This window comes from Gekko japonicus, unplaced genomic scaffold (assembly GCF_001447785.1).
Source record: "Gekko japonicus isolate JY-2015 unplaced genomic scaffold, Gekko_japonicus_V1.1 scaffold1193, whole genome shotgun sequence".
Taxonomy (NCBI): domain Eukaryota; kingdom Metazoa; phylum Chordata; class Lepidosauria; order Squamata; family Gekkonidae; genus Gekko; species Gekko japonicus.
The window spans coordinates 123,595-150,404 of record NW_015164222.1 but is presented as its reverse complement, the minus strand read 5'-3'; the positions used below and the strand labels follow the sequence as shown (position 1 = coordinate 150,404).

At 45.4% G+C, this 26,810-nt stretch overlaps 1 protein-coding gene across 1 annotated transcript; it reads right to left on the bottom strand.

The window, feature by feature from the left end:
- Nucleotides 1-7: 7 nt before the first annotated feature.
- Nucleotides 8-26,810, bottom strand: LOC107108140. Its single transcript, XM_015408540.1, has 3 exons — nt 26,756-26,810; nt 70-696; nt 8-16 (listed from the first exon to the last, which is right to left on the bottom strand). Exons 1-3 carry the CDS (start codon nt 26,783-26,785, stop codon nt 8-10), a joined length of 666 nt encoding a protein of 221 aa, XP_015264026.1. The 5' UTR covers nt 26,786-26,810.

Here is a 26,810-nt window from a genome sequence, read left to right as displayed (position 1 = left end):
CTGTTCTTCATTTGATCTGGTTTTAGAAGACTCAGCGTTTTGATGACATTTTGCAATCCCATGATTCACCAGGGGGCATCTGCAAACTGATTCTTCCTGCTTAGGGAAAGAGTCTGTTCTCAACCTTTCCTCATACTGTGTCTGAAGGAATGTGTCACAAAAGTTCCGAGCTTGGGGAAATCCAACAGGAATGGCATGGTCCTGCAACTGTTCCACATCGGCCTTGCTGGGAGGGGTTGGATCTTGTTCCAAGGGGGTTGGGCCAGAAAGAGATGACTGCAGACCCCTTGAAGAATAAGCCACAGTACATCCTCCTTGATAAAAATCCAAACAGGGGCCCTGCAAACTCCTTTCTTGTACACTGAAGTTGCTTTCCCCCTCAGAAAGTTCTGTCAAGGCCCTGGGATCCCTCTGTGTGCTTTCTGGTCCTACAGGTGTCTCTCTTTCCGAAGGATCTGAGAGTCTGCTCCACACCTGTTCTTCCACAACAAAGAGAAGGGCTGTGTCTTGAGAAGAGAAGGCCTCTTTCTTCTCCTCTGCCTCCTCCTCTTGAGAGACATTACTCATGGTAAGAAAGTCTGTGACTTCATGGTGTCTGCTGGCTGGTGCAGGATCCAAAGGTTCATTGAGTGAGGTGGTGGTCGCAGGAAATGGGTCTCCCACTTTTGTTTTTTCAGACTCCATCAATGGAACATTCTGAAAATGGGAAAAATGAAAAAAAAAACACCTGTTATTGTTAAGAAATGGTTGTACCCTAGAAAACATTCAAAATGTCAAGGTGCTCGACTGCCTGAAAATACATCTAACAGAGATCACATGGTTAAGCAGGAAGAAAGGCATTTGCGATGGGAAATTAAAGCCCCCAGAGGACACTTCAGGAATTTTCTACATAACCCCCCCAAAAGTGCTTGTATTTATCTATATCATGGGTGTCAAACATGTGACCTGGGGGCTAGATCAGGCCCCCGGAGGGCTTCTATCAGGCCCACAGTGGAACTGGCTGTCTTCTGCTTCTTCTTCCAGTTCTGCTTCTGCTGCGTCATCGTAGGTTTGCAGCTTACAGATACACACCTGAACAGTGTACTCAAGATTACCACAGCACAGGATCCAATTCTGGACCTTTTCTGCACGAGCTGGCATTTTTTGGGATGCTCCCGAATCGCCTGATCCCCTTTTGCTCTTTTTGGAGCCTCCCGAATGTCTGGGTGGGCTCTGCCTGTCCTGGCTGGTAGCAGGGGGCTTTGTTTCGGCCACTCCCACATATGGAAAATGTGGGGGGGTGTTTGTTAGTGTCCTGAAGCAGGAGCGACTGGTGGAGTAAAGTATGGACGCCATGCTTTATTTAGCCATGCCCGTCCGTTTTTAACCATGTTTGGATTTATAATTTACCACGCAGTAGCACAAAGAAGGAGCAGAAGAGAATGTGAGTACGTGTATCTTTATTTGCAACTTGGGAAAAATTTGAAAAAATTCTCAGTAAAAAATACCCCAGGCTGTATATATCCAAAATGGAGATTTAGAGTGGCCAGAAAAAGAAGGGGAGAAATAATTGAGTGTTCCTTTTTTCTTGGGGTAAAACTATGCTGTTGGTAAAGATTTGTGACTGATAGAATGGAGCAAGACATGTGTGCGAAACAGACAATTTAATTTGAATAAACGAAGTGGAAAGATAAAGTGTAGTAAAATAGAAATGACGCTCCAAGAGGAAACCAAAGAGGAGGAGGAGATTAATAAAAATGCAGATATTGGAGAACTGTCTATAGAACAATTTCGGAGATTACTGAGGGAAGAGATACAAAAAGGTATTGGGGAACTTTTGGGGAACTTTTCTGGAAAAAAGCAGTATGCGTACTTAAATTTGGAAAATGAGGAAGAGTTGTTGCAGAGCGGGCAGAATGTTGTAGAGGACCAGGACTATGATCAAGAGAAGGTGCTTTTTGACATACAACCTTTATTTACAACAAGTGTGGAAAATGTTAATAAGCAAATGAGTAGCCAAAAGGAGCCAAAAAGATCTCACTACTTAAAGACAGATCTGACAAAAAGAGATTCTCAAAAAATTTCTACTAAAAAAATGAGAAAAATGGTAAAAAAGAGAACAAGTCAAAAGGAGCCAAAGAGACTTGATCACTTAAAGATACAACTGACAAAAAGGGACTTTCAAAAACTTTCGACTAAAGAGATGAGAATATTGTCAAAAAAGAGAACAAGAGGAAGGGTGTGGAAATCTAACAGTGACAACAAGAACATGAAAATCCTGTTGAGATCTGAAAGGGGACACATTAAAACAAAAGTCCATACATATAAAGAGAATAGACATTTGGCTATGGTTGTAAAGAAAAGAAAATTACAGATTTCCAGGAAAAAAATTAAGATATATGATTGGGGTCATGTAATGCTTTCTTTTTCTTTCTCATGTATCTTTAAGTGAGAAAATGAGACTCAGGACTGTTGTTCTAATGAACTATCTTCTCTTTTTGTTCCTTTCTGTGCATATTTATTTTTTATTTTTTGTTAGCTACAAAAATTATGTTGTTTTTCTCTTCCTTTTTCTTTAGCTTTTGACTCTTATTTTATGTGGTCTGTAGGAAAAAAACAAAGTGTCTGGATAGAAAAATGTAAAAAATTATAACGTATGGGTGATTATATAGAGGTAACTTGGATGCTGAAGTAGATAGTATTGTAATGGAACCTTTATTGGCTAAGCAATTTCTAAGATAGGATAGACAAGAAAGTAGGCTGTGATAAGAACTTTAGAAGAGCCCAGCAGGATCAGACCAGGGGTCTATCTAGTCCAGCATCTTGTCTCACATAGTGGCCAACCAGTTCCTCTGGAGCGCCAACAACAGGGAATAGAGGCCGAGGCCTTTGTAAGAATGTTAAGTATGCAACTCAACAACGAAGTAAGTACAAAGTGAATCAGCTTTATTTGAGAACGAGAACTTCCAAAGATCACACAGCATCAGACGACACGACAACACACAACAGTGGAGCATAGCTCCTTTTAAACTCTTCCGGGCTGGGGTAGCCACGCCCTTACATAGTTAACATCCAATCATGTTGTTAAGATAACATCCAATCATTGGTCTTCCCTCCAGCACAGACTCTTACATTTTATTGATTACAGACATTGCTTCAGCCAATGGTGTTGTCTCAGATTTCAATCTGGCTGAGGTCTCAAGTTTAACATGGGATTTGATAGAGTGAAGACACAACAATTCCTCCCCCCTAAGATGGAACAACACCCTGACATAGGTAGTCTTTCAGATAGGAGGGGGCACGCCTTGTTTGACCCGACCTGCAAATAGGTTCGGGGGGTGGAGCAGCTTCAGAGGCCCTGGATGGTTCACTGTCCAGTGAGTCTGGCTGGCTGGTTACTGATGGATCACTTTCCAGAGTGGGACCAGGTCCACACTCGGTTTCTATGGGGGGCTCTGCAACACTCACCTCCTCGACTGGAGGCCCTCGCTGCTCGCCTTCTGGGTGAGGGATCGAGTCAGGCTCGGTGCTGGACTCGAGACTGGAGTCAGCCCACCTCTGCCTGAGCTGATCTATGTGGCGCCGCAGTTTCCTGCCATCTGCAAGCTATGCTACGTACATACGGGTACCCAGAACGTCTGAGATTATGGTGGGAAGCCATAAGTGACCCTCAGTGTAATTCCACGCAAACACTTTGTCCCCCTGATTGAAAGTGCGCGGCAACTCTTGGACTTCACCTCTGGGGGGGTCTAGATTCGGTCAGGTCTGGATGGAGCCTGTCTAACTGGGTTGTTAGCCGGCGTCCCATCAGAAGCTCAGCCGGGCTCCTTCCAGTTGCGGTGCAGGGTGTAATATGCTGCTGTAAAAAGGAAGGAGGCTAGCTTCTGCCCCCAGTCCCCGGGACCCATCTTTTTTAAAGCTTCTTTCGTCGTCCGAACCATCCGTTCGGCCTGCCCGTTTGTGGCTGGATGGAATGGAGCAGATGTTACATGCCTAATAACGTTATCAGACAGAAATTTCTCAAATTCCCCTGAGGGGGCCTGTTGTCCGATACCAGGACGTCCAGCAAACCATGGGTTGCAAAGACCCGACGCAATACATTTATCACAGAAGTTGCTGTTGTGGTACGCATATTAATAACCTCTAACCATTTAGAGAAAGCATCTACAATAATAAAAAACATTTGCCCTTGAAACGGGCTGGCAAAATCAACATGCAGCCTAGACCAAGGCTTGCTCAAGGTTTCCCAGTGCTGTACCGGGGCTTGAGGTGGATCTGGTCTGGACTGCTGGCAGGTCATGCAGTGCCGGACCCAATCCTCTATGTCAGAGTCTATCATTGGCCACCAGACATAGCTCCTTGCCAGAGCTTTCATGTGGACTATGCCTGGATGGCTATCGTGGAGAGCTTCGAGGACCCGCTCTCACAGCTTGGGAGGCACCACTACCCGGTTCCCCCATAACAAGCAACCTTTTGTCACTGACAGTTCGGTTTGCCTCATATGGTACGGCTTAAACTCCTGGTCCACTCTACCTGCTGGCCACCCCGTCCAAACCCAGTTAAGGACATGGGAGAGGGTAGAGTCCTTAGCTGCCGCAGCCGCAATGTCCAAAGAGTGAACCGGAGGCTGAGGCAGTTCATCAGTTGCCAGTACTTCAAACGCTGGCGCCAGATCGACGTCCGTTTGTGGCAGAGGGCAGCGGCTAAGACCATCCGCATGTCCGATTGCCTTGCCAGGATGGTGCTCTAGGTCAAAGTCATAGGCTGCCAGAAAAACAGCCCACTGCAACATGCAGGCCGAAATAACTGTCGGCGTTTGGCGGTCTGGTGCAAACAGGCCCAGCAGCAGCTTGTGGTCCATGACAAGGAGGAACCAGCGGTCATAAACAAAGTCATGGAATTTTTTAATTCCCACCACCAAAGCCAGGCCCTCCTTGTCGATCTGGGCATAGTTTTTTCCTGCGGCCGTTAGAGACCGTGAGTAGTAGGCGATTGGAGCCTCTCGTCCATCTGCCATGACGTGGTTCATTTTATTGGTTACAGACATTGCTTCAGCCAATGGTGTTGTCTCAGATTTCAATCTGGCTGAGGTCTCAATCTTAACATGGGATTTGATAGAGTGAAGACAGAACAAAGAACATAAGAAGAACCCTGCTGGATCAGACCAGTGGTCCATCTAGTCTAGCATCCTGTCTCACACAGTGGCCAACCAGTTCCTCTGGAGGGCCAAAAACAGGGCACAGAGGCTGAGGCCTTCATAAGAACATAAGATCAGACCAGTGGTCCATTTAGTCCAGCATCCTGTCTCACACTGGCCAACCGGTTCCTCTAGACAGCAACAAAAGGGCATAGAGGCTGAGGCCTTCCCCTATGCTGCCTCCTGGCTCTGGGATTCGGAGGTTTAGTGCCTTTGAACATGGAGGTTCCTCAGTCATGGCTAGTAGCCACTGACTGACCTATCCTAAAAACTTTCCTGCTGGCTTCTAACTGCAAGAACCAGCAAGTGGGTGACTCATTGCAGAGGGGGGTAGGGTTGCCAAGTCACTCACGTGGTGCGGTGGGGGAGTCCTTGTCCCCTCCCGGGACATTTGTGCGCGTGCATAGAGTTTTTGGGGCGACTGCTAGAGCGTCACCCGGTGACCCCCCCCCAGCGTGATGACGTCACTTCCGGGTGGCGTCATCACGCTGGAGGTGTGGGCCTGATCCGGCCGTTTCGGGGGTGGGGTTCCCCCAGCGGCCTGATCCCTGCCAGCGGATTGGAGGCCGTTTCGGTGGGGGTTTCAGGACAACAGCTCTTTAACAGCACAGAACGCCATTTCTTGCCTCGGTCCCCACACCCATTCCACCCCTTTGTGTAATGGTTCGGCTACGGAGGCTTTGTGAGGCAAAAACGAGTGATAGAAATTCACAATGCCTAGGAATGACTGCAGCTCTTTTTTGGAAGTCGGCCGGGGGGTGTTTTGGATAGCCGAGACCTTATCTGCCTTTTCTGTAAATGAAAATCAGTCTGGGCAAGCAGCCAACCTGAGCAAGGAAGGGTGGGTGGAGACAGTCTGCTTAATCCTTTCTCTCCCAGTTGTTTTTCACCTCAGAATCATCCTTCCTAAGTTCCTATGAGTTAGAAACTTAGGAGGATCCCACATATTCCTTCTCTTCCCCCCCCCCCCAGGAGAGAAAGCAGCTTCTTTAGAAGGATTTTGCACTGAACATGAGTGGAGGGGGAAAGAGCTGAGCAACTATTTCTTCAAAATCCTTTTCTCTACTCCACCTCACAGCCTGCCCCAGGTTGGCAAGGTTGGTTGTTTTAAAAAAACCCAAACGTATTTAAGAGACTGAGAAAGATAGAGAAGAGGAGGGGGAAGAACAACTGCCATGAGACTGTTGCAAATAGTTCTGTTTTTTTAAAAGGAAGATTCTATGCATCAGTGGTAAAAACTAGTGCTGTCAAGTTACAGCTGTCTCATGGTGAGCTCATGAGTTTTTCAAGGCAAGAGATGAATAGTGGTGGTTGGCCATTACCTGCCTGTATGTCGCAAATACTAACTCCCATCCAAATACTAACCAGGGCCATCCCTGCTTGGCTGCCAAGATCTGTCAAGATTGGGCAAGCTAGCCTGTGCCATCCAGATCAGGGCTCTGTGCATTATGGCTGCAAATATATGCCTGAAAGTGTGTGGACAGTCGCTTTCATACATGCTAAATAATACCATTTCAGTCCACTCCGGCGACCGTTTGGAAGTGGATTTTGCTATTTCACACAGTAAAATCCAATTGCAAAGTGGACTGAAAGTGTGTTGTTTAGTGTGTGTGAAGATACCCAAAGTCTTAGAGCTGATTCAAATGTTCTTATCCATCCCTAGATCAGCACCACGGAGATTGATTAGATATGCATTGGCAACTCCATACAGAGAACTTAATTCCTAGGTCCACAGGGGCCTGATTCAGATTGGGACCATGGAACAAAGGCAGAGGCCTAAATCGTTCCCCCATGACCACATTTTGAACTGAAACAACTAAGAGACCAAGTTGTGAACTAGTTTTGCTACTTCATCTCCTGTCTTTGCAGATTAGACTTGACTGTCTGGTTTTCTTCAAGTTTCTATGCCCCTTTTTGAAACTACAAAAATTTTATTTGATTATGTGCAAATGAGAGAAGAATCAGGTAAAAATGGATGCTTTAGGAAAGTTGTCCATCTCCCAAACCTATTTTCATTTTTTAAAAAAACATATCTCTGTTTACTCATATGCTACAAGTATAGTGGATCTCGTCAGATCTTGGAAGCTAAGCAGGGTCGGCCTTGGCTAGTATTTGGATGGGTGACCTCCAAGGAATACCAGGGTCATGACGCAGAGGCAGGCAATGGCAAACCACCTCTGAAATATTGCCTCAAAAACAAGTCTAGCTCGCCACCTAGTGGTGCATAAAACTAAAAGAGCTAGAACTTCTGGCTGCCAAACAATCTTAGGATCTCCTGGCTCTTCTACACACAATGCCATACGATGACGACAACAACAACAACAACAACAGTGGCTTAAATTATTCCATCTTCCCCAGGATACCTTGGCAACTCTAGCTCAACGGGAGGGGATAGAGAAAGAGAATGTCAACTATTGTTGCCAGCTCTAGCTGGGGAAATGCCTGGAGAGAGTGGAGTTTGAGGAAGAGTTTGAGGAGCTCAGTGGGGAAGTAATTCCATCACTCAAAAATGATGTCGCTTCCAGGGGAACTGATCTCTGTAATTCTGGGAGAACTCCAGGCCCCTCCTGAAGGCTGCCAACCCTGTCCAAGCCCCACCCGGAGGATTCCAAATCTAACCCCTCTAACCATCCCCTCCAAATACAGTTTCTAGAATTGGGGGCCAATGCGTTTGCAGGGAGCCATTGCAGCAAAACCAGTATAGAACTAAGATCACTTTACACCAGGAGGCTAACTCTCTCTTCTCTCACACAGTCTTCTCTTTCTCTGTTAAAAACAATGATATAATGCCAGTATCTGAGATGCAGCCCACTTGTAGGCCGCACCCCAGAGAAGCTGTCATTTTTTCCAGGGAAGAAAATGTAAGTACAGGAGGCAGCAGTAATTTGCCTGTCAGAAGCCGCCGAGTCGCTTTCTGATTGCTCCTGTTTCATTGGAAGCCAAGCCCTGTTCCTGGGTTGATTAACCAACTGTGGGGTGTGACTTCACTCTGGTGCGCATTCCTTCACAGTATGGTCTGCAAGTAGGTGAGTTAAAAAGCAACTGGAGAGGCAGGCAGGGCAATTAAACCCAACAGTAGCCCTTAGTGATTTGTAAATATTGACCAAGGTCTGGAGGAAGGAAGAGGATACCTGTACACAGAAGCCACTTTGCATATCCAGTACTGGGGAGAGAGAGGCAGCAGATTGATATGGGTCATGGTAGGTTGGCTCTGATCATCAACCCCCTCCCTTGCCAGTTCTCTTCTCATTCTAGGATGTTCACTGCTGACTTCCAAGGGGCTGGTTCACATCTGAATATTCATCCCATGATGATTATCTGCAGGATCAAGCAGCTAGTTCCATGTGGGAATAAGCTAGAGATGTGCACCCCCAAAAATTGTATTTTATGGATCTGGATGTCAGGATTCAAAAAATATTGGTATTCCAGGTTCCAAATACCAGTTTAGTATCTGGTTCCAGTTTTGTTTTGTTTTTAAGGATACCGATATTTCTTGGCTCCACTATTTCCTAAGGGGAATCTTTCTCGGGCTGTTTTTAAAGCTAATGGCGCCAGAATTTCAGGAGAGCTGGTGGTGCCTGTCCCCCCCAAAATGCCCAAGTTTCAAGTGAATTGGACCTAGAGGACCAATTTTATGGGCCCCTGAACAAGGTGCTCCCAGATACCATTGTTTCCAAACACTTAAGAGCAAGCAAAGCAACCACTGGCCAAAAGCCTCCCAATCAATGTTTCCTCTAAGCTGTGGAGTATTGTGAGCAAAAATTCTACTTTGTGAGCTACTGGCATTAAAGTTGTGAGCGAGCGATTTGGCTGCTGCATAAATTAGTTTGCTCTGGAGTCATCCTTCCTGAGCTACAGCAAAAATGTGTGAGCCGGAGGCTAGAAAACTGAGCTAGCTCACACTAACTCAGCTTAGAGGGAACACTGCTCCCAATGTAAATAGAACCAGCAAGGCCAAAGAATCAATGTGGAACCAGTGAATCCTAGTAGAAGCATGGTAGAATGTGGCAAGCCTCACACAATAAATGTCAAATCAGAGAATCCTTCACGTCAGGCCGATTTAATAAAGAACGCTGAAGCAGACCGAACAGATGTCAGACCCAAGAAACCAATGCAAACTACAAACCTGATGCAAACCTAGGAATGCCAATCTCCAGGTGAGGGCGGGAGATCCCCCAATTTTTGGGGCTCCCCCCTGACGCCGGCCAGCTAGCTGGTGGGGGGGATGCCCTGCCCCCCAACAGTCATCTGTGGCCCCACTTGAAAAGGGAGGGTGCCATGGGCACCTGTCCCACAAGCCACAAATTCACAGCTTACAGGGTCTGCTGGCTCCTGCCCTGCAATCCATGAATTCACGGTTTGCAGGGCAGGCACGTGGGGGCACCAGGTCTTTCCTGGTGGGGGCTGTGTGCACTTGCCCTGCATGTGGCAAATTCACTGTTTAGAGGACAGGGACTCATGGCACCTATTTTTCCACCATCCATTTAAATGGAAGGTTTCCTTTAAGGGGGGGGAGGGGTACGTGGTGCTGCATCCCCAGCATGATGATGTCACTCTGCAAGACATCACATCAGGGACAGCCCCCCCCCTTTCCTGGAACACCCCCCCTCATCCCCCCATTGGGGAGAAGATGGAACCTGGCAACCCTACACAAACTAACTTGAGCAAAGAACACAATGTTGCAAGACCAACAAAACCAATTTCAAAGGACAGACTCTAAGGCAAACCAACTTGGCAAGTCAACACCAAGGCCTGGCAAGAAAACACTGACAGACACACAGTAAAATTCAAGAAAAACACTTCTGAGAGCCTTAAAATGCCAGCTCCTGATTATCCTGTTATTCCCTAATATTTCTGAGATTTGGGGGACCCTTTTCCTGGACCCCTGGAATAGCAGCCAGACACCAAAATATATTTGGAAAATACCAACAATTTTTCGGATGTGCATTTGGACCAGAAATATCCGAATGCACATCATTAACAATAATACTACTACTACTACTACTACTACTACTACTACTACTAATAATAATACTTTCAATTTATTGATCGCTTTTTCCCACTCATGCGGGCTCAGAGCGATTTACAGCTACTCAGACAATGGACTAACAATGTATTCGTGGGGGATAGGGAAGACAACATCCAATATTTAATCACACACACATTGTAGCTGGTCGGAGGATCCATCTGCAGGCTGTATCAGTCATGTCCCAACGGCATGTATTCTGTCAGCTGGCTGATGATGTCAGGGCTCTCGATGTCGCACTGCCACACTGCCACCGCCTGGCCGATTCGCTTCACTGCAAGGGATGCCGAAACAGATTTTTCCACTTTTTATCTTCACCGCGCCGCAGATGTCACACTGGCAGCTAACACCTCCCAAGGGGAGTGGTGTGCCCATCCCCTTACGGGTGGTCCCCAATTTATCTACTTGCCGAAGCTTTTGAATCGCTGGGTAGACGATGAGCTAGGGACAAGGCTTGGTTGCTCACACCAGCATGGAGCCTCACAGATTAAACACGGCAGACATAACTTGGGCATCGCTTCTAACACAAGCCTTTGCAGTTAAGTCATTTAGCTACTTCTTGTTGTGATGAGAAATTATGCACCTTAAAGAACTGGAGGTTTTGCTGGAAATTACGACCAGGGGTCATTTTGTAGAAAAAGAGGTGCAGGAGCTCATTAGCATAACTCATTTACATATGCCACCCCCCCAACAAAGGGCATGCATGAAAGCGTGCCTGGGTTCCCTCCCTGATCGTCTGCGGCACCTGGAGAAGATCGGGCAGGGAACCCAGGCATGTTTAAAATGGCTTTCTTTCACTCCCAGATCCGGGGAGGGAAAGAAAGGCATGGAGACATCCCCTCCCCCACTTTCCCTCCACTCTCCGAGTTTCTCACATTAGCAGAGAAGCTCAGATAGGGAAGGGAGGAGGAGGAGGCATACTTCCATCCCTTCCCCTCCCCAGGCAGGCTGGCTAGGGAAGCAAAGGGCAGGCATGCAAGCATTCCTTGGTTCCCTACTCCTGGGCTTGTGACTCCCGGAATGCCGTTCCTGCTTGTTCCCCCTCGAAATGACCCCGATTACGACCAATGCTGCCCCCATTCCACTTTTTTGGGGGGATCTTAATACTTTTTATTAAATAAATATAAAACAATTGATACAGAGAATCCCAAACAATACGAACTATTTAACATTAAAAACTATTCTTGATATTCTATTCACTATACCTATCTAAAAAGTAAATATTTAAAACTCTTAACATGTTTTCTAATAATGTAGTTGAGTTAGTAACCATCTTTTTATAAACAATTTTATTATTTTTATTAACGTTAACAATAATTTATATCAGTAGCAATAAAAAAGAGTAAAATCATAAAATAATAACAACAACAAGAGTTCCGAGTGTCTCAGTCAGTACAACAGCTCAAGCATAATGCAGAGTAATAACATGAAACACAATGACAATCTAACCCTGCAAACTATAATTTCATGAATTCATAACTATCATGCGATTTAAAAGAATTTCCACCATCTGGGTTACATATCCAGCTTTCTAATACGGGCCACGATTTGCTAAGGAAATCTTGGTATGCCACATGAGGGTCGGATTGCTGGATACCTGACGAGATTTTATCCATTATAAAGTGATCCCACACTCTGGCATACCATTGATCAATTAGTGGGGGTCCTGCATCTTTCCATTTCCATGCTATTGATGTTTTAGCAGCCAATAGGAGTAAAGAAATCAGTGTTTCCTAGAGGATAGTATGTTAACATCCTGCCAGTAATCCAACAAAATTACCTCTAGTTTTTTTCTGGTATTGATATGCCGGTAAGAGACTTTAGTTCAGCACTTGTTTCCAAAAATTCCTTAGGGTTCTCCCAGATTAGAGTCCGCGCACTTAACCACTACCCCAAACTGGCTCTGGAGTTGTGTAGGGGTTAAATACCATCTTGTCATTAATGGTATTATTAACGGCCTTCGTTACACACATCTGGGAAGACCATATGGATTCCCATTGTGTTTTGGTAAAGGCAATGTCGCAATCTTGATGCCAAGATTTGGTATAAAATCCAGATTGTGTGAGTCCATTAAAATCTGGTAAATTTTAGAAATGAGACCAGTATAATCTGGAGTGTATTGTAATAACAAGGCTTCAAATTTTGTATATGGTCATGATAAACTTATATAACCATCTTATGTAAATGAAAGAATTTGAGTTTAACTAGCTAGTATTTACTGATCAAAATTAAAACATACTCTAAGTCTGGGACTTATAGAATAAACACTTCAGATGGGACTAAGTAAGCAGGAACAATTCCATTCTGTGCCATGTAATTTAGGACCGGTGTAACAGGCCGGATTAACCCCCCCGGCCAGAGTAACCCCGGGTTAATCTGGCCAGCTGTAACAGGCCAGATTAACCCTCCCCCCCGGCCAGAGTAACCCCGGGTTAATCTGGCCAGCTGTAACAGGCCAGATTAACCCTCCCCCCCGGCCAGAGTAACCCCGGGTTAATCTGGCCAGCTGTAACAGGCCAGATTAACCCTCCCCCCCGGCCAGAGTAACCCCGGGTTAATCTGGCCAGCTGTAACAGGCCAGATTAACCCTCCCCCCCGGCCAGAGTAACCCCGGGTTAATCTGGCCAGCTGTAACAGGCCAGATTAACCCTCCCCCCCGGCCAGAGTAACCCCGGGTTAATCTGGCCAGCTGTAACAGGCCAGATTAACCCTCCCCCCCGGCCAGAGTAACCCCGGGTTAATCTGGCCAGCTGTAACAGGCCAGATTAACCCTCCCCCCCGGCCAGAGTAACCCCGGGTTAATCTGGCCAGCTGTAACAGGCCAGATTAACCCTCCCCCCCGGCCAGAGTAACCCCGGGTTAATCTGGCCAGCTGTAACAGGCCAGATTAACCCTCCCCCCCGGCCAGAGTAACCCCGGGTTAATCTGGCCAGCTGTAACAGGCCAGATTAACCCTCCCCCCCGGCCAGAGTAACCCCGGGTTAATCTGGCCAGCTGTAACAGGCCAGATTAACCCTCCCCCCCGGCCAGAGTAACCCCGGGTTAATCTGGCCAGCTGTAACAGGCCAGATTAACCCTCCCCCCCGGCCAGAGTAACCCCGGGTTAATCTGGCCAGCTGTAACAGGCCAGATTAACCCTCCCCCCCGGCCAGAGTAACCCCGGGTTAATCTGGCCAGCTGTAACAGGCCAGATTAACCCTCCCCCCCGGCCAGAGTAACCCCGGGTTAATCTGGCCAGCTGTAACAGGCCAGATTAACCCTCCCCCCCGGCCAGAGTAACCCCGGGTTAATCTGGCCAGCTGTAACAGGCCAGATTAACCCTCCCCCCCGGCCAGAGTAACCCCGGGTTAATCTGGCCAGCTGTAACAGGCCAGATTAACCCTCCCCCCCGGCCAGAGTAACCCCGGGTTAATCTGGCCAGCTGTAACAGGCCAGATTAACCCTCCCCCCCGGCCAGAGTAACCCCGGGTTAATCTGGCCAGCTGTAACAGGCCAGATTAACCCTCCCCCCCGGCCAGAGTAACCCCGGGTTAATCTGGCCAGCTGTAACAGGCCAGATTAACCCTCCCCCCCGGCCAGAGTAACCCCGGGTTAATCTGGCCAGCTGTAACAGGCCAGATTAACCCTCCCCCCCGGCCAGAGTAACCCCGGGTTAATCTGGCCAGCTGTAACAGGCCAGATTAACCCTCCCCCCCGGCCAGAGTAACCCCGGGTTAATCTGGCCAGCTGTAACAGGCCAGATTAACCCTCCCCCCCGGCCAGAGTAACCCCGGGTTAATCTGGCCAGCTGTAACAGGCCAGATTAACCCTCCCCCCCGGCCAGAGTAACCCCGGGTTAATCTGGCCAGCTGTAACAGGCCAGATTAACCCTCCCCCCCGGCCAGAGTAACCCCGGGTTAATCTGGCCAGCTGTAACAGGCCAGATTAACCCTCCCCCCCGGCCAGAGTAACCCCGGGTTAATCTGGCCAGCTGTAACAGGCCAGATTAACCCTCCCCCCCGGCCAGAGTAACCCCGGGTTAATCTGGCCAGCTGTAACAGGCCAGATTAACCCTCCCCCCCGGCCAGAGTAACCCCGGGTTAATCTGGCCAGCTGTAACAGGCCAGATTAACCCTCCCCCCCGGCCAGAGTAACCCCGGGTTAATCTGGCCAGCTGTAACAGGCCAGATTAACCCTCCCCCCCGGCCAGAGTAACCCCGGGTTAATCTGGCCAGCTGTAACAGGCCAGATTAACCCTCCCCCCCGGCCAGAGTAACCCCGGGTTAATCTGGCCAGCTGTAACAGGCCAGATTAACCCTCCCCCCCGGCCAGAGTAACCCCGGGTTAATCTGGCCAGCTGTAACAGGCCAGATTAACCCTCCCCCCCGGCCAGAGTAACCCCGGGTTAATCTGGCCAGCTGTAACAGGCCAGATTAACCCTCCCCCCCGGCCAGAGTAACCCCGGGTTAATCTGGCCAGCTGTAACAGGCCAGATTAACCCTCCCCCCCGGCCAGAGTAACCCCGGGTTAATCTGGCCAGCTGTAACAGGCCAGATTAACCCTCCCCCCCGGCCAGAGTAACCCCGGGTTAATCTGGCCAGCTGTAACAGGCCAGATTAACCCTCCCCCCCGGCCAGAGTAACCCCGGGTTAATCTGGCCAGCTGTAACAGGCCAGATTAACCCTCCCCCCCGGCCAGAGTAACCCCGGGTTAATCTGGCCAGCTGTAACAGGCCAGATTAACCCTCCCCCCCGGCCAGAGTAACCCCGGGTTAATCTGGCCAGCTGTAACAGGCCAGATTAACCCTCCCCCCCGGCCAGAGTAACCCCGGGTTAATCTGGCCAGCTGTAACAGGCCAGATTAACCCTCCCCCCCGGCCAGAGTAACCCCGGGTTAATCTGGCCAGCTGTAACAGGCCAGATTAACCCTCCCCCCCGGCCAGAGTAACCCCGGGTTAATCTGGCCAGCTGTAACAGGCCAGATTAACCCTCCCCCCCGGCCAGAGTAACCCCGGGTTAATCTGGCCAGCTGTAACAGGCCAGATTAACCCTCCCCCCCGGCCAGAGTAACCCCGGGGTTACTCTGGCCGGGGGGGAGGGTTAATCTGGCCTGTTACACCGGAAACCATTTTTCAACAAAAGTTGGTTGATAGTTTTTATGTTCAAGTTGTAACAGTCTATTTGTAATTTTTTCTAAAATATAACAGTTCCATATCTTAGACATCCATAACCGTACTGAAGGCACCGATTTGTTCTTCCACTTGGAAGCTATTGCTGTCTTTGCGGCACTTAATAATAGTAGACATGGTTTAATTATTTATCAGAACATGGGTAGGATGGACCGGTTTATGGTGGCGCGCTAGCAGACTCACCTCCCGGACCTCCTGGGGGTAAAGCTGCGCTCCAGCTGAAGAAGGGGGTGCGCAGGCTCGCAACCCCCCCCAGGGGCCCGGCGAAGGGACCCTGGCCATGGAACTTATAAGAGGTCGTCTCTTCGACGGCGGAATGTCGGAGAATTGAGGCGCCTCTTCGTTCCGACAGTTCTCCGTGCTGTGAAACTGTATCGACTTAGTGATGCTGACCGGGACAAGCGCAGGAGATCATGCGGTAGAAATGAAATGAAAGCGAGGTCGAACGACCAATTATGAATGTGAGTCAATTCCGAATCGTTTAAAGGGGAAAAGATAGCTCCCCACCCCATTGAACGGGGAAAAAACGAGTGGGGGAGGGACGCCTCCCATGCGCACGAACTTTTGAGCGATTGAGGGGGGGAGCAGAAGAAAACGCGAGGAAAACTGCCTAGAAGTACTTACCAAAGCAAATTTAAGCGGTCAAGCGCACATTCATAGACTTAAAAAATTTGTGAAAGTAAACAAACGATAAAGATGGCGGGGAAGAAGGACAGAGAAAGACTTTTGAAAGCGAAAGGGTCTGAGAGCCCAAAACCGGAAGTTACCAGTGAGGTGGCAAAGTCTATAGTGGATTATATGCGCCCTCTGCTGGAACAGCTGAATAACTTCAAGGAACAGATGTCTATAGTTACTCAAAGCATTACTACACACAAACCCAGATAGACGACTTGATACAAATAATGAAGCAAGATGCTGAGAAGGTAAAGGAAGTGGCTGTAACTACACAGAAAGTGAAGAAGAAAGTGCAAAAGCTGTAAGGAAACAAATCTCCATGGAAGATCAACTGTTGCAAGTCCAAATGGAAAAGGCTAATATGATCCTTCGTTTCCAGGGCATGCCAGAGAACAGAGGAGAGAATCTTAAAGAAGTGATAAGTGAACTGCTAGCCCCAGTGACAGAAAGGAAGGCGGAATCGCTGCTCAACAACATGGATGTGGTCTACAGATCCATATTCAGGCTACATAAAGAAAAATAATCTGCCTGGGGAAATTGTGGTGAGATTCTCGAAGAGGCAATCCTGAAAGTGGTTGCTGGAACACCCCTGAAAGTGGGGGGAATACCATCAGAACGCTAAAGGATATTCCATTTGAAGTAAGACAACGGAGAAAGAAGTACAAAGAACTTGTGCTTTTCCTTCAGACAAACTCAATTGGATATAAATGGCTATTTCCAGAAGTTGTCACTTTCAAGATTAAAGAAAAAAAAGAAAAAAATGACTGTTCAGAAAGCTCAAGAATTTCTAAGGGTCCAGATGGGAAGGCCAGAGGACGGGAAAAAAGAAGAGGACAGCAAGTCCAGTGGCGAGCTAGAAACTGGTTCTTCCGGAGAGGACTCTCTGTCAGAGCAAGGGGCAGCAGCCTCAAAAAGTCCTTACAAGCTGCAGAAGAGAAGGGGAAAGGAGAAGTAAAGGCTGAAGGACTCTGAATTGTGCCTTTGAGACTTTTGTTATGGGATGATTGGGGGTACTGTTGTTAGACAGTTTAAATCTAAGTTTTAAAGAAAAAATGTTATAAATGTTTGACTCAGTTTATAAAGGGATCAATGATGGGAAGACTTGATGTATCTAAGCTAGTTGGAGGATCTCCTCTCTTGGGCTTTTAGTTAGTAGTAGGTTCTTTACTTTATCCCGTATATGTAGTTTCCCCTCCCTTGTCTTCTGTTGTAGTTTTTTGTAGTGATAAAAAATAATAAAAAATCCCCTCCGGGGGCTCAAAAAAACCCAAACATGGGTAGGATGTGCTGAAATGTGTAGTGATTACAATAGCAAAGTTATGTGTTTATTTAGAAAAATCATGTCTGTTTACCTATGTGCAGCACTCAAGGCGGCTAACAAGGATTAAAATATATAACAACGAATCAATATTTTTAAAAAATATTAAAGCAGTCGGTGATAGCAAATAAAATGAATGCAACCAAAGTTGGTTTAACTGCTGCAAGGTGGTAATATATGCACAAGTAAAACAACAAGTAAGTATCACCCACCCAGTGTGAAATTCAAACAAACTACTACAATCATATCCTATAAAAAGAGCTCAGAATAAAATAGTCTAGTCTTTACAGAATAAAATAGTCTAGTCTTTACAGCACTCGGGAGGCCTGAGTGGCAGGTTTTGGTTTTTTCCCCCTGGGAAAGGGAATATTAAAGTCCAGCCCATCAGCTGAAACAGAACTCTTCCCTGTGCCCACCAATCTTACCACCAACCAGCTGGGTACACAGAACTACAGGTATTGCTCAACTTGTGACTGGTAGTAGAAAAGAGCAAGAGTCCAGTAGCACCTTAAAGACTAATAAAATTTGTGGCAGGGTATGACTTTTCATGAGTCACTGCTCACTTCTTCAGTTATCTGATATTCTTAAGGTATCTGAAAAAGTGAACAGTGACTCACAAAAGCTCATACCCTACCACAATTTTTTGTGGTAACTGCATAGGATTGCACTACCAAAGCATTTTTAAAGTGTAATCTCTTCACTAAAAACACTGATGCAACTTCTCAAGAAATAATTAAAACACAAATCAGTGAACTGGAAAAACAGAATTCAGGACTTTTGAAAGGTCAAACAAATTTAAGTAATGCTGGAGAATAAAATATAGCTGTATTGTTTTGTAGAAAGCAAGAAAATATCTAAAGTATGCATTAACATGTTCAATTTAGAGAAAAAAAGGAAGATCTAAAATACATATGAGCTAGTTTCTTCAGGTGAGGTGAAATGACCGTATCCTTCGCTGCCCCCTGGATCCAGCTCCTTTACAAGATGTAACAAGCCCGGATGAGCAAAGGCCCAGTAAGGATATAGGAGGATGCACCCTCTTGACATCCAGATCGGTAGGCTGAACTAAATAAAAATTAATCCAAACAACTGCAACTGTTCTGATCAGTGATAACATTCTAAGACTGCACTGTAGGATTAGCAGCATGTGCAGACCACAACTGATATGTGTGCTTTTATACATATATATAAGACGCAGCGGAGAGAAAATGCGCACCAACAATGTTTGGAGGGTTGAGCTGTCCGTCAGAAGCTTCCCCAGCTTCCATTGGCCATGTCGCCTAAGCCCCACCTCAGAACACAAAGGCTGCATCACACAGCAGAGAGAAAATGCGCACCAACAGTGTTTGGAGGGTCGAACTATCCGTCAGAAGGTTCCCCAACTTCCATTGGCTGTGTCGCCTAAGTCCCACCTCAGAACACAAAGGCTGTAGCCCTGCCTCTGCAGCCGGTCCCCTCAGACATCAGACTACTGCTGACAACCACCTGGTGGGTGAGTGGGACCGGGGAGCACTTGAAGAGCGGCGGCGCCGATAAGCCGCTCGGCGTCGTCCAACTCCCCCCCCCCCGCCCAACTAGACAGGGCTGGAGGGAATCAGTGGAAGGCCGGTGGTGGCAGCAGCTCATCACCACTCGCCACGGGCGGATTCCCCCCCCCCCTTATCCCTCCCTCCCTCTCTGTCTGGCTTACCGACTGTCTGTCTATGTCTCTCTCCCCCTCACCCTTCTTTCTTTCTTCCTTCCTTCCTACCTTCCTTCCTCTCTTTCTCCAAACCCCTCTATCTATCCATCTACCTATCTATCTACCACCAACCCACCCTACCTTTCTAGGGCCCATTGTCTTCATCCACAATGGGCTTTGCTTCCTAGTATGTATGTATATATATATCTGCAAACAAAGTTACAGCAGGACTCTGAATTTTCTTTTTCTTTTGGTAAACAAATTTTATTTTCTCAGGAATACAACATGTAAGATTAAATCATTTCATTCTAAGTACCAGAATAAAGTCTTTTTAGTTGTATTGACTTCTTCCATTTTCAATCCTAAAAGCAGAATTTCCGGTGCCTTTTTAAAAGAGCATTTCAAAATTTTTTGCATTTCATTGTGGACTTTTGTCCAAAAGTCAACTGCTTTCTCACAAGTCCACCACATGTGGTAAAATGAGCCTTCATGGCTTTTACATTTCCAACACTTATTTGACATATTCTGGTTCATATTTGCAATTTTTTTCGGAGTCATGTACCACCTATACATCATTTTATAACAATTCTCTCTAACATTGGTACAAGGCGATATCTTAATAGAATTTTTCCACAAATATTCCCAGGTTTCAATAGCCACTTCCGTATTCATATTTATCGCCCATTTTATCATTTGCCCTTTTACAGTCTCATCTTCAGTATACCATTTTAGTAACACTTTATACATTTTAGAGATATTTTTTCCCCCTTCACTCTCCCAAATCATTTCAATCTCATTTTTTTCCTCTCTAAAACCATAGTTTCTTTTGTCTGATCTAAAAAGGTCAAAAATCTGCATATATTTCAGCCATTCATAATCATATTCAATTTCATTCTGCTTTTTCATTACCCATTCTGTTCCCACTTTTTTAATTAGATCTTTATATGGCAACCAATCTTTATCTCTATGTCTTGAGTAAGATGTTAACACTTCCACTGGTACAATCCACAATGGTCTTACATCACAAAAGTATTTTTTATACCTCATCCATACCACAAATAGTGCTTTTCTTACCACATGAAGCTTAAAAAAGCTATCCATTTTTGTTTTGTCATACCATAAATATGCATGCCAACCAAATCTACAATCATGGCCTTCTAACCCCAGTAACTTATCATTTTCTAATTTCACCCATTGTTCCATCCAGGTTAGACAGACCGCTTCATAATATAGTCTAAGATTTGGTAATTGTAACCCACCTCTATCTTTGGCATCACAAAGAATTTTCATCTTGATTCGCGGTTTCTTGCCTGCCCAAACAAACTTTGATAGTTCTTGTTGCCACTTAAGTAGCAAATCTGTCTTACTAAGTATTGGTATTGTTTGGAACAGGAACATCAAACGTGGTAGGACATTCATTTTTATGACTGATATTCTTCCCATCAGTGACAAATTCATTTTGTCCCATTTCTTAAAGTCTTGAGTTAACTTAGTCCATAGTTTTTCATAATTGTTCTTATATAAGTCTATATTTCTTGCAGTTAACTCAATACCAAGATATTTAGTCTTTTTTACTACTTCACATTGTACCAGGTCTTGCAGTTCCATTTGTTTTTGTTTCGTCATGTTTTTGCAAATAAGCTTCGTCTTGTTCTTATTGACATAAAATCCGGCCAATTCTCCAAAGTCCTTTATTTTTTGGAATAGTAACGGTAATTTGTCTGTCGGGTTTTGCACAATGAACATTACATCGTCAGCAAATGCTCGATATTTGTATTTAAGTCCTTTGTGTGTCAATCCCGTTATCTCTTGATCTTGCTGTATTTTTTGTAGAAGTATCTCCAACACCCAGATAAATAATAACGGTGATAGGGGACAACCCTGTCTGGTGCCTTTCTGTACCTTGAAGCTATCTGTCAGTTCTTTGTTTACATTCAGTTTAGCTCTTTGTTCAGAATAGATAGCTTCAATGCAATTTCTGAAGTGTTGTCCCACTTCTATTTTTTCCATCATTTGCAGCATAAACTTCCAGTTAAGATTGTCAAATGCCTTTTCGGCATCGATAAATAAAAAAGCTACTTCTTGTTCAGGGTGTTTCTCATAATATTCAATTGCGTCCATTACTATTCTTACATTGTCTCTGATCTGTCTCTTTGGTAAAAAACCAGCTTGGTCTTCTGAAATCACTGTTTGTAAATAGTTTTTCACCCTCTCTGCAATAATTTTTGCAAAAATCTTGTAATCATTATTCAAAAGAGAAATTGGCCTATAGTTTTTCACATTCGTTGGTTCTTGTCCTTCCTTTGGTATTAATGAAATAATTGCTTCTTTCCAAGAGTCTGGCACCTTCTTACTCTCACGTATATCGTTGGATAAAGCTTCCATGACCGGAACAATTTCTTCTTTCATTTTTTTATAAAACTTTGCGGTAAATCCGTCCGGTCCTGGCGCCTTCCCCAACTTCGCTTCTTCAATTGCCTTCCTCACTTCTTCTTTTTGAATTTGGCCATTCAGTAATTCCTGAAATTCGTTGCTTATTTTAAGTAACGGAACCTTGTCCAAATATTTTTTAATCTTCTCAAGATCTGTTCTATTTGCTTGGAATAATTTAGCATAATACTTGAAGAAACTTCTCTTTATGCCAGTAGGGTCAACGAATTCTTTTCCTTCTTCTATTATTTTGGTTATCATTCTTCTTTCTTTTCTAGCCTTAAGTTGCCACGCTAAAAATTTCCCCGGTTTATTTGCCCCTTCAAAAGATTTTTGCTGTAGCCTCTTTAAATTCCAATAGAGCTCCTGGTTTAAAGTTTCATTCAGTTGTTCTTTCAACAACTGTAATTCTCGAATAATCTTCTTTTTCCCTGGTTTCTTCTTTAATTCTTTTTCTTTTTGTGATATTTTTTCCAACACTACTGTTTGTTTTTGAAATTTTTCCTTCTTTTGCTTCGCATTTTGAGAGATGAGAATCCCTCTCATCACTGCTTTATACGCATCCCACACCACCTGAATTGGGGTCTCTTTATTCAGATTTTGTTGGAAAAATTGCTTTGTTTCTTCCTTTAACATTTCAGTTACATCTTTTTTATCCAACAAATCTTCATTAATTCTCCAAAGAAAGGATTTGTTCCTTTCTATAGAAGTCCACAAAACAGGGTTGTGGTCGGAATTACATCTTGGCAAAATTTCAATTTTATGTGTTTTCATTGACAATTCTTCTGACATCCAAATCATATCAATTCTGGAAAAAGAGCAATGTCTATTGGAATAAAAAGTAAAATCCTTCTGCGTCGGGTTCCATTTCCTCCATACATCCTCTAGTTTTTCCTGCTTGACTATTTCAAAAAAGTTCTTTGGCAATTTTCCACTAATTTCGTTGCCTTTTTGTGATCTTCTATCCAAACGGTCCACAGTTCCGTTAAAATCTCCGACCAAAATGACTTGTTCATAGGTTTGTCCTTGTAGATGTTCAGTTAAGTCCTTAAAGAATTTTTCTTTTGCTCCGTTGGGTGCGTATAGATTGATCACCAATGTCTTTTTCTGTTGGATCAAAACTTCCACACCCACATATCTTCCCTCCAAGTCTTTAAAAATTTCTTTAGGTTGTAAATCCTTTTTCACATATGTCACAACTCCTTTTTTCTTGTTTGAGGCCGAAGAATAAAATTCTAATCCAAATTTGACATTTTTTAAATATTTAGTATCGGAATTTCTAATATGAGTTTCTTGCAAGCATATCACATTACAGTTTTGTTTTTGTATCCAATGATTGATTCTTTTTCTCTTATTTGGTGAATTTAGTCCATTCACATTCCATGACAACAATTTGTAATCCATTGTAAATTTTAAGTTAAATTTCTCCAAAGGCATCTAAATTGTCGACCTTAAATTTATATAAGTCCGTCACCGATCTGATCTGGACCCTCCCACTTTTATACGTGAAGGATAAGCCTTGTGGAATTTCCCATCTGTATCTGATGTTCAAAGTCTTCAGTTTATCAGCCAAAGGTTTATACCTTTTCCTGTCTTGCAATACTACTCGTGGGAGCTCTCTCATCACCATGATCTTGTTTCCTTCCATTTCGAACGGGACGGTAAATTGTTTCTTAAAGATGTCTTCTGTTGTTGCTCTTGTTACAAATTGTACAATTACATCTCTTGGTAAATTTTTCTTTTCCGCAATTCTGGAGTTCACTCTGTATATCAAGTCAAAGTCTGCTTCCATTGTTCCCTCTTCCTCTTCCAAGTATAAAGTTATCGCTTTTATCATTTCCTCTCTTATATTTTCATTCTCTTTTTCTTTGATACCTCTGAATCTCAAATGAGTTTGCATTCTTCTGAACTCCATCATTGTTTCCGATGGGACTCTGAATTTTCTGTCATCATGGGCTTGAAGAACAAACCCTCTTGCAATCTGGAAAAGCTCAGTGGATGACATTGCAGAGCTACAGAGCTGGCAGATAAGTACAAACAATTTGCCATTTCCATTGCCGCAAAGGAGGTGCAAAGATCTGCTGTAAGGTTGCATTTGTTACACTCACTCTCAAACCATCTGCTGGCCCACTCCATGGTCCCATGCTCTTCAGTAAATTAAGGAGATGAATGGGCTCTACAGATGGTCTCCATATTTCATCAATCAACATGTGGTTAAAAGAGACATGCCAGTCATAGCACCAGAAAACTCCCTGATGGCCCCTAAATATGTGTCAGTTGCCCTCTGGGGCCAAACTACCTTCATTGGTCCTCTACCCCTGAGATGTTCTGGCAAGTCTGTCTCCTGTACTATCCAGCCTACCAGTTAAGATCTACCTTGCTGAACCTCCACCTTCACAGGTGAGCCAGGAGTCGACTAGAGATAGGACATTTTATGTGGTGGCACCTCTTCTTCAGAATGCCCTCCCCCTTGAGCCTCCCCTGGCACCTACTTCCTTCAGGGCCCAGGCCAAAGCTCATCTTTTAATTAGCGGTTTTATCTCACCAGTTTATCTCACCAGTTTTTAAATGGTTTGCTTCTCTTTTATGGAATGGCTTGTTTTGATATTGTTGTGTTGTTTTACTTGTAAACCATCCCGCAGTTAAATTCAGAGCAGGCCTCTGAAGACATGGAATAGAAATATTCTAAATAAGTATTGTTGTTGTTGTTCAGTCGCATAGTCGAGTCCGACTCTTTGCGACCCCATGGACCAGATCACGCCAGGCCCTCCTGTCTTCCACTGTCCTCTGAAGTTGGCTCAATTTCATGTTCGTTGCATCGATGACACTGTCTAACCATCTCATCCTTTGCCGTCCCCATCTTCTTTGACCTTCAATCTTTCCCAGCATCAGGGTCTTCTCCAGTGAGTGCTCCCTTCTCATTTGGTGGCCAAAGTATTTGAGCTTCAGTTTCATTATCTGGCCTTCCAGGGAACAGTCAGGGTTGATTTCTTCTAGGATTGACTGATTTGATCTCCTTGCAGTCCAAGGGACTCTCAAGAGTCTTCTCCAGCACCATAGTTCAAAAGAATCTATTCTTCGGCGCTCGGCCTTCCTTATAGTCCAACTCTCGCAGCCATACATGACTACTGGGAATACCATTGCTTTGACCATGCGGACTTTTGTTGGCAGGGTGATGTCTCTACTTTTTATCATGCTGTTTAGGTTAGCCATCGCTTTCCTCCCAAGGAGCAGGCGTCTTTTAATTTCATGGCTGCTGTCACAGTCTGCGGTGATCTGGGATCCCCGGAACGTGAAGTCTGTCACTACTTCCACGACTTCCCCTTCTATTTGCCAAGGAGTGATGGGGCCGGTTGCCATGATCTTAGGTTTTTTGATGTTGAGCTTCAAGCCCACTTTTGCGCTCTCCTCTTTTACCCTGAGCAAGAGGCTCTTAAGGTCCTCTTCACTCCTACCTGGCCACAAATCTTGTTAGTCTTTTAAGGTGCTACTGGACTCTTGCTGTTTGCTGTTGCTACAGACAGACTAACACGGCTACCCATCTTGATCTAATTCTTATGCTGTTGTCTTTAAAAATGTTGTGAGCCCCCACTCAAGCAAGTCTCTAGGGAGATGGATACAATTCCTGAATACTCAAGCCCACTTAGTCACCCAAACCCCCAGTTACAAAGGGCTTTATGGGCCTGTTCTCTCTCCTTCCTGGAGGGGTCCTGACCCCCACAGCAACTATTTCACACATATTTCCTAGGAACATGCTGAGATTCAGCATTGATTCCTACAGACCTGAGCAATTCCCTTATCTTGCCAACGAAGGGCCTGGAATCAATTTAGCTAGCCAGTGAGGGCTAGAAACCCCTTTTGTTGGCCGGACAACTCAGGAAAACCTGATGAGAGCCTGAAGGCTTGTTGCTTAACATGTCTACCCCCTCCACTCTCTCATCAGATCCTGTGTGCAGTCTCTAAATGTCTGGCACCAGACCTGACCTTGTTGACCCAAAGGAAGCAGTCCTTCCATGGCCATTGTCGTAATACTTAGCATTTCAAACCGTTAGGAAGCTACCTTATACTGAATCTGAACATTGGTCCATCAAGGTTAGTACTCAGACTCGCAGTGGATTTCCAAGGTCCCAGGCTGAGGTCTTCCACATCACCTGCCCCTGGTACTTTTCATCTAACACAGTCCGAACAGTTAGGCTTTCCCCTAACACAGTTCAAACAGTTAAGGCACTTCACTATATTTATTTGGTTATGATCTTTACACAAGCAACGCTGTAAAGTAGATCAACATATCACTGTTGGAATTCCTTGCACGCCTAATCTCGCCTACACTTACATCAGGTCTGTAAAGCAGGGCCCTCGTTATCAGTCCCATTTTGCAGATGTAAGGTTGCCAATTTCCAGGTGGCACCTGTAGATCTCCCACTATCACAATTGTTCTCCAGACGATCAAGATCAGTCCCCCTGGAGAAAATGGCTGCTTTGGAGGGTGGGCTGTATAGCATTACATTCTTCAGAGTTCCCTCCCCTCCCCAAATCCCACCCTCTCCAGTCTCCACCCCCCAAAAGCTCCAGGTATTTCCCAACCCAGAGATGGCAACCCTGTGCTGATGGGAACTAAACTAGATGAGAAACTGCAGTGGGAGAGGGTTTAATATCCCCCTGTGTTACTTCTAATTGAAACTCACTGTGTCTCTCAGCAGTCCCTGAAGGGTCTAGGCCAGAGAACCAGCCCTGAATAACAGAGCAGGGAAAGGAGGGCAGATTCAGTCAGTGAAACCATGCAGGGGCTCCGCCGTTGTAGCTCTGATCCAGATTGGGGGCCCCACAAGCTTGCTTGTTCCCCTTCCAAGAGTGCTGAAAATTTCCAGCCGTGGCTTCTCATCTAGGTCGGTTCTCATGTTGAAAGGTAAGAGTTCTCTCAAGACCACCCTGTGAGCCTACGACAGAGGGAAGATCTGCATCTTGAATTCCCCAGCCCTTCGTTTATTTGCTTTGCCTCTGTGCTACTAGCCTTGCTGGATCAGGCCACAGGCCCCTCTCCTCTTGCAGTCTGCCTGTGACTGCGGGCAGCCAAATGCCTCTGCAGAGTTACCAGCAGGCCATGGTTCCCTCCACTGGTACTTGGGGGGGGATATAGTGCCCCAGGACATGGAGTCTCCCCAATTTCTACAGAGAGCACAGTTATCTTCTGCACGGAACCTGCCTGCTATTTTTTTTAACTCACATGGTACAAACAGGCAAATTCGGAATCTTAAGACGGGTAGATTGAAAGTCCACAGTACCTTTTTTGGCAGTCTCCGATGGCGATGCATCCTGTCCTGTGTTCTAGTGTATCCC

What these genes read in the sequence shown, in the direction of transcription:
- LOC107108140 (XM_015408540.1), bottom strand. Translation starts at nt 26,785, where the DNA reads ATGCATCGCCATCGGAGACTGCCAAAAAAG. An exon ending in ATCGGAGACTGCCAAAAAAG is followed by an intron (nt 697 to 26,755) that starts GTACTGTGGACT and finishes TCCCATTTTCAG; the next exon opens with AATGTTCCATTGATGGAGTC.